The sequence below is a fragment of the Varroa jacobsoni genome, unplaced genomic scaffold, assembly GCF_002532875.2.
Source record: "Varroa jacobsoni isolate VJ856 unplaced genomic scaffold, vjacob_1.0 scaffold_253, whole genome shotgun sequence".
In the NCBI taxonomy this organism is placed as follows: Eukaryota; Metazoa; Arthropoda; class Arachnida; order Mesostigmata; family Varroidae; genus Varroa; species Varroa jacobsoni.
Genome location: NW_019213155.1, coordinates 1,191,960 through 1,205,277, shown reverse-complemented (window position 1 = coordinate 1,205,277; position 13,318 = coordinate 1,191,960). Strand labels below are relative to the sequence as shown.

Genomic DNA, 13,318 nt, shown 5'->3' with positions numbered 1-13,318 from the left:
CAAAGCTTTATTGATTAGCACTGGCGGTCACAAGACGAACAGCAGACAAGCATACTTTGTCTGACAAATTGCCTCTAAAGGCGGGCTCAGCTTACTAAAATGTTTTTCCACTAGTGTCCTCATCCTTTAAGATACTGTTAAAAATATATAGAGCAGGAACACTACAGGACATTTCTGTTACTTGTGGCAAATGATGTTAGCTGACTATTTATAATTTCTGCTGGTAATGTCTCAGGCTGAAGTTTGGCGGTTTGTCTATAAGTGTGTCTATTCTTGCCATTCGTTTCAATTACGGGTTCACTCTATTTATGTACGGGAAAATGGGTTGTTTTGCTGTCGTTAGGAGCTTGGAAGGCATACTAGAATCTGTAATAGAAAAGGTAATGAGTGACGTGGTGAGTGAGACAGCTTATGTGCTTTTTGAAGTATCAGGAGCTTACCGGCAAACTGGGGGTTGTTCTCGTGTTGATCGAGGTTTGGAGGTTCGCCGCTGAAACGAACAGACGTCAAGCCGGTTCCAGCCGTGAGTGGGGTGGTGAGATTGTTCTCCATGGCAGGTGTCGCTCCACCTCCAACTGCCGCGGTAGTCGTAGTTGTCCGCTGTTGTCCACCAGGTGGCAGGCCCACACTGTCGTGAGACAGAGGCTGTTCAACTATACAGGAAGGCGAGCTGAGCGGCGTGGAGGCCCCAAGCTCGGTGTCTTGCACGAGGCCTTCGCCGTTGTCGTTCGGCTTTACCAGGCAAAAGTCGGGGCCTGGATGAACTTTGTTGCTAAATTCCTTTGAGTTGCCAATGATAGGTCGGGAATTGTTTTTAAGCTTTTGCATTACAATCACCTGCGCCTGTTGCTTATCAGCTTGAAAACCAATATCCAACCTGATCAAGGATTGGAACAGGTTGTACAGAAGTAGTCGAGCAGGTATCCGAGCGACATAAGTGAACCAAAAAGGAACAAACGGCATAATGTGACGCAATGATGTTCAATGCTTTTATCAACGGTTATCAAAAGTGGCGGAGAGTTATTAAACAGAGACGAAAAGGAACGGGAGCACCGAGAGGAAATCCCGTCGATATTAGCGGAATTAATGAAAATAGAAAACAAAAACGTGAATGAATCGCATTATTGATGGTAGTGTTATTATCGCGTTATTGATTGAACATAGCTGGAATGCCGATAAAATGTTTGACGACAGTGCCGGGCGTAAAATTAGAAACATTATTTTAGAAGCAATGACGCCATATGATTTATTTATGGTCTCTCTTGTTTGAATATTTTTGAAATTAGTTTTAGAAACTATGTACAGTACGGTCATGTGGCGCTTACGAAAAACCTTCTTCTACGCAATAAATTTAATAAGTTATAGTAACGTAGTAACTTTAAAAGGACAACCGGTAACAGTTTGCTAACTTTCATTTGTTCTGGCCTAGTAAAGATGTAGGAACTATTGTCCACTATAAATAAAGTCCAATGCTGGAGCCTAAGACCAGCATAAGACGCATCACCAGTGTGAAGGATACCCACATCTGCGGGCTAAAAGAAATGTTAGCGAAGAAATCTAGCTTGAATTCTATGTATCCGGCAAGGTGAATTTTTTTGTTTATGGATACTTGCCTATCGATGAGTTCGGGCGTGGGGCTATCCTTCTTAATAACCTGTCCATCCATAATAATGACCCCTGTGTCGAGGTCCAGGTCTTCGGCGTAGGTTTGATCCGAGATCTGGTTGCGCTGTTTACCCGAACATAGCTGCAATGTGGAAACAACCAAGACCTGTGAGGTCCCAACCGGCAACGGCAGTGGCCTACCAACACTTAAGCCATTAATAGTGACAGTTAAGGCAATAGCTCTGCGGCCATTCTGGCACTATAAATCATATGACTTCCCATGTTACATTGACGATCCGGTTTTGGTTTCGAAAAGCTGCGCCTCGCAAAAAAACTAAGCTAGCTTAACTTAATGTTCAGCACGCGAACTTTTCCCAAATCAGTTCGTCGGGGTGCTCTGCTTTGAAGGGGCATTGACTAAGTAAGTTTACGGAAAATCGCTTCGAAAATGGGGTACTCGTCGCTTACGGGCCAGGTCAATGGGTTTGATAGAAAGAGATTAGACCATAACGAATGGAATTAATGCTGGGACACGACATGAAGAAATACGTACGTACATTATTTGTGTTGGGTTTCTATTTGGTGCAAAGGTGATGTAAAGCTCTTTTATCGTCGGTAAACTATTATCCTCGTTGGATCTTACCAGACAAAACAGAGGAGTATATTTCAGTATTGAAGTTTAGAGATCATCAATCCACGACGAAAGTTTTTAAATAGCTTGGCAAAGTAGAGATTCGTCTGTCGTCTGTTACGTGAGTGTCAAATGGTAGGCACAACCTGATAAAAAATGAGAAATATTTCTAATTGTTTCCTTTTTTCCTATGAAATTGTGCCTTAAATTGCATATGCCAGGCATAGATGAGTACGCAGACGTGCGACGCAAGTTCGAGGGCGCACGCCGAAGGCCAAACCTGCTGCGGGTTTTCTACCCGATGGTCGTTGACTCGATCGGTTAGTGTTATGTCCAATGCAATTTGCATGCAAGTGTGTGTGCATACTTCACGTGTAATAAGGTCGCTCCGAGCATCGTTGTAGAGTTGGCTTTTAAGCTTATTAGCACCTCAGCGTCTCGTACCATCAGCAGGCGCTATGCCACCCTCGTTGTCGGAAGGAGTAGTTATACTGAGCCTAAGGTCACCTTTCTTGGCATCACAATTGCCACACCTGTTCTTAGAAAGACCTTGGAAGCGAGGAAGAGGATGGAGGGAACCGTGACAACAGGGATTGCTGCGCTTAAGCTAAGCTTAGCACTTCCCTAAACCCCCTTCTAGAAACGGCTTTCAATTACCCAATTTTCTATGAGCAGTCTGGGCCAAACTTAACCGGGGAAAATAGAACAGAAAAACGGTAGATGGCACGACCCGAAATTCGTAAAAAGGCCTGCACAATATTTTGCACCGATGCTGGGTGGCTGTTTTAGGTCCAACATAGAGGTATAAAAACAAGGCAGTGCAGCTAAGGAATATCAAGGCTTACTGTGCTGAACTGGTCTTGATAGCAAGATGCATGCTCTTGCTGTGGGGCACTCTACGGCTTTAAATTGACTAGTCAACGAAAAGATGCTGATAGCCCAACAACGAATACCCAAAATATAGTCGACCTTGGCCTAAAGGTGAAGAAAGTCATCTCATGTGCCTATATATATATATATAGCGGTACTTCTAATAAAAAGGCGATGACTACGAGGTAAATTGGATACATTTTTTTAAATGAATCTTTATACTAATTGAGTGCTATGCGAATATAGTTCGGTCTACTTAGATAATCGGCTATTATATGAGGATGCGCATGTACTACGGAACGTTCTAGAATCTCTATTTAGATAAACGACCGCGATTTTTATAGTATATAAACAGTGCACTAATAATAGATTCTAGATGTAGCTAGTGCGGGGCTATTTTTATACAGTATCGATACTTTGCTGTGTTCATTTACAACCAAGTCGTTTCTCTGCTCTCTACAGACAGATTATTTTTTTCTGTTTCTAATTCAGCTATCTGTTTAATTAGCAAGCCCTACTAATTCACGCGTCAGTTACCTAATTTGCTCACTGAGCCATGTGCCTTCCCTCTTTAGTATCGAACTAACCAAGCGTCTTGCTGAATATCAACAACAGCTCATGTCCATTCGACTGATTCCGACCGACCCAGTTCCTTCTATCCACTAAGCAAGTTCGTAGCAAAAAAAAGGCGCCCAGCAGACAGCCTCTGCCTGTTGCTTTTTCATCTATTTTTACAAACTACTCACCGACTGCTGGCGGTGCAGGGAAAACTATTTTCTGTTTGTGTCGTTCACACGCTTTGACTCAATCAGGGAAACCGCGCGGGCTGCGTATACCCCCCCCCCCCCGTTCCCCCGTCTAAATCTGCTCGAATTTCCCGTTCCGCCATCTCTATATAGGCGTTACGAAATTACTTGCTACGATTAGGTTTGAGATGCAGTTTTTATCTGTTTTAGATCGCAACCTAACCCTCTGCTCGAAAGGGGTGATGGCTACTATATTATCGAGAACAGTAGCAAAAAGTACGAGCCTTTAGATTAAGAGCTAATTGAAATTGAAAGGAAATAGCAGATCTAGTTAGGCAGGTATCGATTATATGCATAACTGATACGTGCACCGACCTCGTTACGTTGATTTAGTAGCTGCACTAGCTTTGGTATGGGAGTCGAGAGTGAGAACGTTGTTGGCTGTGTTGGCGTGCACACTGCCGCTGCCGGCGTACAAGCTGTCGTGCGCGATTCGATGCACCCCACAACTCATGCATATGGTAACCTACCATGAATAGATCTCGAAATTTTTTCTTAATCCATCTTCCGGCTCGATGAAAACGGTCTATAGCTTCTTGTAATTTCTTTGTGTCGCCGGAATCGGGATTGGCCTGAAATTCGAAAAGTCAAATTCGAAGGTGCCAGGAGAATTAGATTACACTATGTGTATTACCTGGCACCCTTACACGTGTCGATTCATATACTCTCACACTTCATAGAAAATAAACCATACGCTCTCTTTAGCATACGAATACAAGTTTCTTTAAGTCTAATGGTTCATCATTGTACGGTATTCAACGTAGTACAAGCATTTTGCTTATGGGTTAGTCCTAGTACTTTTACTGACGTCAATCATGCCGGCCGTGATGGTTACGATCAATCGAAAAAACCGCTGATTGATCATTTTATTCTTTTTTACAGTATATTTGTACGGCTATTTGTGTTCATCGCCAGTGGGCTTAGACAGTTTAATTTGGAAGGAACATTCCGAAAACAAAAACTCAATATGATCACTTGAAGAGATCTCTGTCCCTGCGTAACGAATACGGAAAATGCACACATGCACTTATGGCCTAGAATAGTTATTTGTACACTAAAAGTCCGAACAATTTACCACCAGCTTCAGATATCAGTATCGAACCATCATCCCTTACCCACACTCGTTAGGGACAATATGTCACATTGTTGTTAAGTGGCAAAAAAATCCACGTTGTATAATAGGCTACTGTCCATTATTGCCAACGATAGTTATATTGTGGCAGTGGTTGTGATCAGCCTCTAGGTTCCCTAAACTTCTACATTGTCGTCTACACTGACTTTGGCAAAGTTTGTCCGGCGTATGGCAAGACACTACTCTCTCTAGCTATTTCAGTTGTCCACTAGGATCATATCGGTGATATTTGAATAAAATTTCGCTCAAATATAGTCTACTAATCGACATTCCAGCTGCCTATCATACTCGACTTTAATAACCAACTGGACCATTGCTTTGACTGGCAATGGATAAAAAATAACAAATCCTTCTGTATATCTTTGCATGAGTATTAAGGCGCATCGACACAGAGGAAAAATCAAGCTGATACGGGAAACATCAGCAAATATTATTCAAAACTGACCCGCTAGACAGCGCCTACTCTCTACGTATCGTCCGAGCGCATCTTCCGTCGATTGCCTCGCGTTTACTGCCACTTCCTAGCTCCTTTCGCCCCCATTCGTACAATCTCCTCGCTTCCTCCTGTTTCCGCACCTGCTACTCTATCTTTCTTTTTTTTTTTTACCAATCTGCGCGCTTACATCCCGCTGTTCTCCGTTAATGTCGATTATCTGAGGGAACAATAAACTAATGCATTATTTTTCCATTTCGGACGCCATTTGTGGAAAGGTCTTCTCCACCCTATGCTCTTGCGATGGCGAGCAGGTGGTTCTCTCCGCTGACAAAATTGACGTTGCTCCCGTCGCCCTCGACGTCGCATTTGCCCCCCGTCGACGGCCGGGTCGCTTTGGCCGAATGATGTGTTATTGTGACATATATCTCGTGTACCTATATTCAAAAACGTCAGTGCAACTATTCCCATAAACAGCAACCTCGAAACACTGGCCAACAAGAAACATCTTTCTACTTCCACAATGAAGATAAAAGAAAGACATGCTGGTGAAACGAGCTGCCACTCATCATCTTCCATCCTGTCCGTCGTCGATCTTCGCCGGCTTTGTCAACCGAACGAATAGCCACTATGATGGCTCTTAACTGCACATTTTCTAGCAACGCGTATTGTTATTTCTCGATAGATTCTTATTAGCGTTGCTGGGTTGACTGGTTAAGTCGAACGCTGTCCTGTGTAGTGCACGTAAATCTGACCCTGTGATAACTAGCCATTTAATTAGCCAAGTAGTGCCGTAAAATATCGCACAGCGTACAATGAGCCTGTGGTGAAAACGTGGTAAGCAACAAATAAGATGGACGACTGATTACAAACCTGTGAAAGGTTGGAAGCTCCAAACGAAGAGAGCAACAGGGCCAAAAAGAGGTTGAGTACGACCAGGTTGCCAATAACGACGGTGGCGAGAAAGAACGGGATACAGGGCCAGCCCGAGACCCACATACAGTCCCACATCGACTCGATCCACTCGCCGCATAGCACCCGAAAGACAATCATGAACGAGTGCATGAAATCTAAGAAATTCCAGCGCGGCACTTGCTGTTCCGGGAATCTGTAATGAAAATAGAGAGATCAGACGATAAGCAGGATTAAGAAAAGATTATCGAATCATTTGTTAAAAAAGTAATAATCAGATAAGTTTACGACTCATTGAGCCTTTCTTTAATGCCATTGTTATTGATAATCAACGACCTGCTGAAATCGATTGTAGCAACATCAACGGCGACGGCGCGGTAGCCGCTGGGTGCGTTACTCCATACCGCTGTTCTTAGATTCATGCAGTTGGGGTAGTCGCACTAGTACCAAGCTGCGGCAATCATCTAACATCGCCAGCAAGTGTAATAGCACCTGCAGTACCGCTAATGGCGCTCGCGGTAATAGCACGTGTAAGCACGCATCACCAAAAGCGGCGAGAACCCGAGGTAGTATGGGAAGACAGTAGCCGTAGGCCAAGACAGGGGGATTCCAGGGGTCTCTAGGGCAATGGCAGCAGCCGCGGTGCCGGCGGCGGATCGAAATGGAAATTCTGTACACGTAAGTGCGTTCGCTCGCTTATCTCCGTTTGTAAGGCCGTGGCGATGGTGGCTTTCTCCCTCTATCTCTGATCGTTTCTGTTATTCGGACGGTGTCGGTGGCTCACTTAACGTTATGAAAGGGTGTGGTCGAGTCAACTTGCGAGCTGCTTTCTCACCAAAACATAATATTGGGCCTGCCTGCCTGCCTGCCTGTCCCAAGCAAGAAGTTGCTTCAGAGAAAATAGTTGGGGATATCAAGGACAGGTTAAAGAAGAAGTGGATGCAGCTAGCGATCGCCGACCGACCAGAGGACTGACTCCCGGCAACCCCACTAAACCCTGCGAGACCACGAACGAAGTCACTCCGGCGGCCGCGCTCGACCTAGAAGTTGGACCCTATGTGTTCGCGTCTTGTACGGCGAAATGACCATAGCAGTAGCCTTTTTGTTGCGATGCCTGCGGCGGCGGTGGCGGCGCCGCAGACTGTAGTATTATTGTATGAGAACAAACTCCTTCCATACGCTATATGCAGGCTGGCCACATCCCACACCCGCGACCAGCAGCAGCGGAAGCTAACCGCTGTTGTTACCGTGGAGCAAGTTTTGACCTTCGCCTTCGTCGAGTGGGGCCGCATACATCGTACTAGTATCACGAAGAGAGAAGCGAGGTCACAGGGAAACTGACAGAGAGTGAGAAGCGCTACAATGAGCCAACGAAGGAAAAAGCGTGAAGTGCGATACTCACAAACACTTGTTGTCGAGATAGTTCTTGCCGAAAAGTTGCATGCCCATAACGGCGAAAATGAAGATGATAATTCCCAACACAAAGGTCAGGTTACCCAGAGCTCCTATCGTCTTGCCCATGATAGATATCAGTAGATTCAACGTTGGCCATGACTTGGCTAGTTTGAAGACTCTCAACTGTAACGTACACACGCAGAAACGATTCATAATTTTTACTTATTGCTTTAGTTAATGCGTTTAATGCGCGCGGCAATGTGTCAGAGAGAAATATATATATATATACGTATACAGGGAGAAAGAGAGAGAGGGAGGGAGGGAGGGAGAAAGAGTCTGGGAGATACAGCGACGTAGCAATGGCAAAGACCTAATAATAATGTAGACACTGCCTACAGATCTGTATAATTTGGCAAATCCCGGTTTATCTGCAGCAGCGGCTTTCACTCAGCCCCGTGTTGTGTTCGAAGAAGTTGCGGCAGCAGCAGCGAAGATGAGCAGTCACAGGATTCAGAATAAGAATCTGGTAACAATGGCGGCTTTGAAGGCGATACTAGTGTGGCCGTACTGCTGCCATTCGTTGACTGTAGTCCGTATGTATAGTCAATGAAGCCATAACGCCGAAGGATCATTCATAGCACGGATTGATCCAGTCCTAGACTTCACGCCTGCGGCTACCACCGCCACCGTTGTGAATTCCTTAGGTCGAACTCGCTGCAGCTTGGCATGAGCCTCGCACCCTACTCCTATTATTGTCTGTCATGCTGCTGATGCAGCAGCGAACACTAGTAAGGAAAAACAGGCACGACATGACTCGATGTTTTGGCAGGCTATTGCCTCTACGAAAAATACAGAATCAAGGAGATGAGACAGCAAAATACGGTAGAAGCTTTGCTGTAGAGAACTCACTGCTTGAGAGCAAAAACAGCGAGCCCCCAGTCTCGCCTGCTGTCGCTGACTGTTTCTACTACTGCTGCTATATGGACGTTGTCATTCTTCTCAATATTTTGTCCCTGAAGAATGTCCATTGCATCGACTCAATCACAAAATTTGACAGTTAAACTTTCAGTACAGATGAGCATAGACAACTAGTTGACGCACTGGCAGGCCAGCGATCGTAATGAAGATGCGACTAGCATTAGTCAATTGAAAATATACTTTCTCATCTTCGCGTGCGCGGTATCGAGATCTCCAATGCTTAACAAGAACGTAAATCCTTGATCGGTCCGGCTGCTCTCGATATGGCAAGAAGGGTAGCGAAACATGACTTGTTGTCGTGTGTATGCGCTGCATAAGGACACTTTCTCCCTACTGGCCTTAATTGCGATGCTCTCTCTCTCTCTTTTATTTTTTTTCTTACATTCCCTATATCCTGTTTATGTCCTATAAAAGTAGTTCCCCTCTCAACCTGCTACAATCTACTTAGCCTACCATTCTTGTTTTTCGTCAACTCAAGGCGCCAGACTCACACATATGCATTGCGGAACGAATGACGGAACAGATTACGACGAAAGCTTAAAGAGTAACGGAAAACATTGTTCTGAATGTGTAGAGGAGTTTGTGTTAATGCAGAAAAGGGGGCTGAGGATAGATTCAGCACTAAAAACGAAACAGAGGGTGGTGATGGCGGGCGGAAATGACTTTGGCCTAACAATGATGATTGTTATGTTAACTGTCTTCACATATTAACTAACATGTGATACTAGCATTAATGTTACTACTTACAAGTCGAAATGAACGCAACACAGACAATCCTTGTACGCCTTCCAGACCCAACTCGAGTAACGACAATGCAACAATGATAAAATCAAATATATTCCACCCTTCTTTAAAATAATTTTTTGGACTTTTCGCCATAAGCTTCATGGTCGCTTCAATGGCGAAGGTAGCGGTGAAGAACTGAAATTACAAAGTGACAAAGGCAAACTACAATAAGTAACAGGGAAGCTTCAAAGTAGGTACGACGTTTATGATTACTATTAATTGCTGGAGTTAATTTGTTTCTAGCCTTACTGCTTAACACCGATACGTATGTGTCGAAACCGTTGAAAGATGTCGGAATCGCACTGGCCCATTTGGATGATGGCAGCAATAGTACTGAGCCCTATGTTCTGTTTGCATCAGGCCGTGCGATTTGTATGGTCCATTGTACTACTGTGTCAGCTACTCCTCTATCGGATCAGCAAACATGGCACGTGTTTGATATATTCCTGCATGTAAGCTATGGATCGGCTCGAATCGAAGCCAACCCGTGCGAGGCGTACGTGCATACTTGCACGTGTAAATAATGTCAATCTAAACACCATTCTGCTTCTGCTCTTATCTGAATGTTGTCGGAGTGAACGAATTGAGACTGCGCTTCGTAGACAGCAGGTCCATCTTGTCCACATCCATAGCTATTCATATTTGTATCACGTACACTTCAGATACGGCCAGCTTAGCGACGACAAGGGATAAATGAAGCATTGAAGGGAGAGTATTTACTTGTTGTAATGTTAAATAGTGAAATAGCAGATACTGAGACGTTTGTCAGCAAAAAAAAAGAAATTCATCTTAGTTTGTTAACATGACATGGTTGAAGGTGCTGTGTGCCAGGCTACTGAATCCATAACAATTACTTTTACATGAATTATACTATACTACATTTTGACTAGATGATGTACGAAGAAAACACCATTGAACTCACATAGTTTCCTGAGCGGAGAACGTTTTCAAAATCTCGATCCATGTCGTGATGGTCCATGGCCATGAATAGCGTGTTGACGACAATGCACAACGTGATAAACAGTTCCATAAAGGGATCAAATACAATGAGACCGATTATCTCTTGGGCGCGTATCCAGCACCAGCAACAATCCCACACGCAGAAAATGTCGATACATTTCAAACAGCCAGCGAGACACTTTTCCTTCCATTTGGCTTCGACATCTTCTTCCTCGAGAGAGCCTTCGTCTTCGTCATCTGTGGAAAAATAATAGATGGAGACTGTGCGTTAGACGTGCAGTTGGCCCGATCGTTAACATACAACGAACTCTACCTAGTAACGCGATCATGCGTTTAGTTGAGCGGTGAATTGCAGTGCTTTGGTGCGAATTGGCCTCCGCGTGCTCGACCCGCCCGTCCGCCTGCGTGACACGACGAGACAAGCCACCAAAGACCCTATCTAAACCTAAATAGAAAAAACACACCAATGGGACCGAGTTTCCACTGCTTCTGCATTTTTCATACCAAGTCCTTGTTTACCACTTCCTTCTCGTGTAGCTGACCAACTGAATCTTGACCAGATGTTGCCAATCATTGCTTTCTGCTTGAGCGGTTATTGTGGCTATTTCAGCCAATTTGAGACTTCAGAACACGAGTGACGCATGCAGCGTTAGTAATCGCTGGGAGTCATTTTCAATCATATCGTCCAATGACTACATTTACCTGCGGAGCGATCGACTTGTTGACGCAACACCATCTGATCTCGAGTCTCAAATTGAGCCATGACCGTGGCTTAGAAACAGACAGCGGAATTAACGCGCAAGCACGTTGAACTGAAGAAGGCAGTACTCAGTCAGGCGAATATACGTTCATTCTAAGCGCTGTGTACGCCAAATGACTTCGGGACTTGCTCCCTAACGAAAAGTGGCCTAAGCCGCAGGCACACCGTATCACGCCTGCCGGTGGGGCCCGATGCAGCGGCCATTGATAACAACGTCATCAGACCAATCGATTTAACTCGACCCGGGCTCACAACATATCGACACATAACACGTAGCTAGATAAACAGCGTTGGCAGCTCAGCGCTAACAATCCTCTAGAAAAATACAGAACCTCTGTAACCTAACCTTGCAAGACGTCTGATCGTTTCCTCGTCGCCTTACCTATTACTCCTCACATTACTTAGGTAACAATAATACACTGGGTTAGGAAGACTTAGACCACTGAACTGGCATGGACGACGCGGCTGCACGCGGATGCATCGCGGAGCTGACTGGACATACTGTGAAGCGTACTTGATCTATTACGCTCACAAGATCGCTAATGCGATAGTAGAGTTCTTGCTTACTTACCGCGGTGCACGTAACCAGTGAATCTGATTAGCCTTTAATTAATAATTTCCCCTAGTTTTTTTAATGTCGCGGATTCCCACGATGCGAACAAAATCTTCATATTCTGAATACTGATATGGGCTCAATGGACGTTTGTCTAACAGAGAGAAAAAGAAAAGAAGGTTAGCTCTCCGCACCACATTGATCAGATCATCGATGCCGGAGGCACACGTTTTAGTTGGCAAAAGAAACACGAAGGTCATGATTTTAGCCATCGATAAATTCAACACATCAACAATCATTAACAGTACGACTTAATCTCAATTTCTTTCTCACTGAAGATGCTAACATATGATTCTTCGATGAAGACCTAGTGGCAATTCTATTACGTAACGACAATGGCTACTGACAAATACCGACTAATGGATGCTAGCTATCCCTCGGGAAAATCAGACGGAATAGTGATGGCTAGATAGACGATCGTCAAGCAACACCCAACCATCCTTTTTAGATATTGGAAGACTCGTCGCGTGACACGTACGTATGATCGCAAAGGACCGCATGATTCAGGGAGATCAAGTTCCGCAAAGGTACATATTTCTCGAGCAAAAATAGAGCATCACTGATTTAGGATTCTACTGATGATTGATCTGACCATCAATTTGGTTTTATTTGCTTCGAAGTGTATTGTCGAACGGTACAGGGCCTAGAAAGATGTGATCGGCACGATTTTTATGGCTACAACAAATTGCCGTACGACAATTGATCAGAGAGTATTAGAAATTCGATAAATACGCTCAGAGGCGCCTACTGAAAGTTTCGCCGTAGCATAGACTTGTGATTGGCCAGATGACTAAAATCGAATGAAGATCGGCTGATTCATATTTACCGCTGAACGAAGGTGAAACTCTGTAAAGTGATCCGTTGTTGTCTCACGCGATCTAGTCCCAATCGAAAGCAAAAGCAAATAAGCATTAAGCCACACTGCAAATCAGTGAAACTTGTGGTTTGTTGTTTGTTGGTGATTCTGTGACTACTTCTACGGTTATGAATTGTATAAGGGCGGACGTTGTGGGTTTTGAACGCTCTCCAGTAATTACTCATGCAGAAAAGCAGCAAGGGCAGTAAGCAGAGGCATTTCGGGGTCCGGCCGGTCTTTTTCTAATCGCTCAGATTTTGGACTACATTGACATAATGCGTTGCTATGGTGTCGGTCTAGCTTAATTTAGAAGGAGATATTTGCATGATATTATAGATAATGAAATTACATTAGTATTTGAGTAGTTCCTGTTGGTTAGTTCGCGTTCCCTATCAAGGGGTTGTGTAGCGGTACCCATCACCGTGGCGTTCCCTACTCTGTCAAAATCCTCTATCGAGGCAGGAAATGCCCATTTACGTGACACTGCGCAACCCCTACGTAACCGAAGATTAAAATGTGAATGTGTACCTATGTGTGTTTGTGTGTGTGTGTGTGTGTGTGTGTGTGTGTGTGTGTGTGTG

The 13,318-nt window shown here is 44.4% G+C and overlaps 1 protein-coding gene across 1 annotated transcript in view; it reads right to left on the bottom strand.

Moving 5' to 3' along the window:
• The window catches only part of para (sodium voltage-gated channel paralytic), an 89,256-nt gene that overhangs the window by 14,431 nt on the left and 61,507 nt on the right, over positions 1-13,318 (bottom strand). The window contains exons 12-18 of the mRNA XM_022830057.2: positions 10,471-10,769; positions 9,510-9,683; positions 7,792-7,967; positions 6,351-6,585; positions 4,383-4,484; positions 1,614-1,747; positions 441-877 (exon numbers count right to left, since the gene is read on the bottom strand). Coding sequence (XP_022685792.1) covers positions 441-877; positions 1,614-1,747; positions 4,383-4,484; positions 6,351-6,585; positions 7,792-7,967; positions 9,510-9,683; positions 10,471-10,769 — 1,557 coding nt within the window. The remainder of the gene's footprint in view (positions 1-440; positions 878-1,613; positions 1,748-4,382; positions 4,485-6,350; positions 6,586-7,791; positions 7,968-9,509; positions 9,684-10,470; positions 10,770-13,318) is intronic.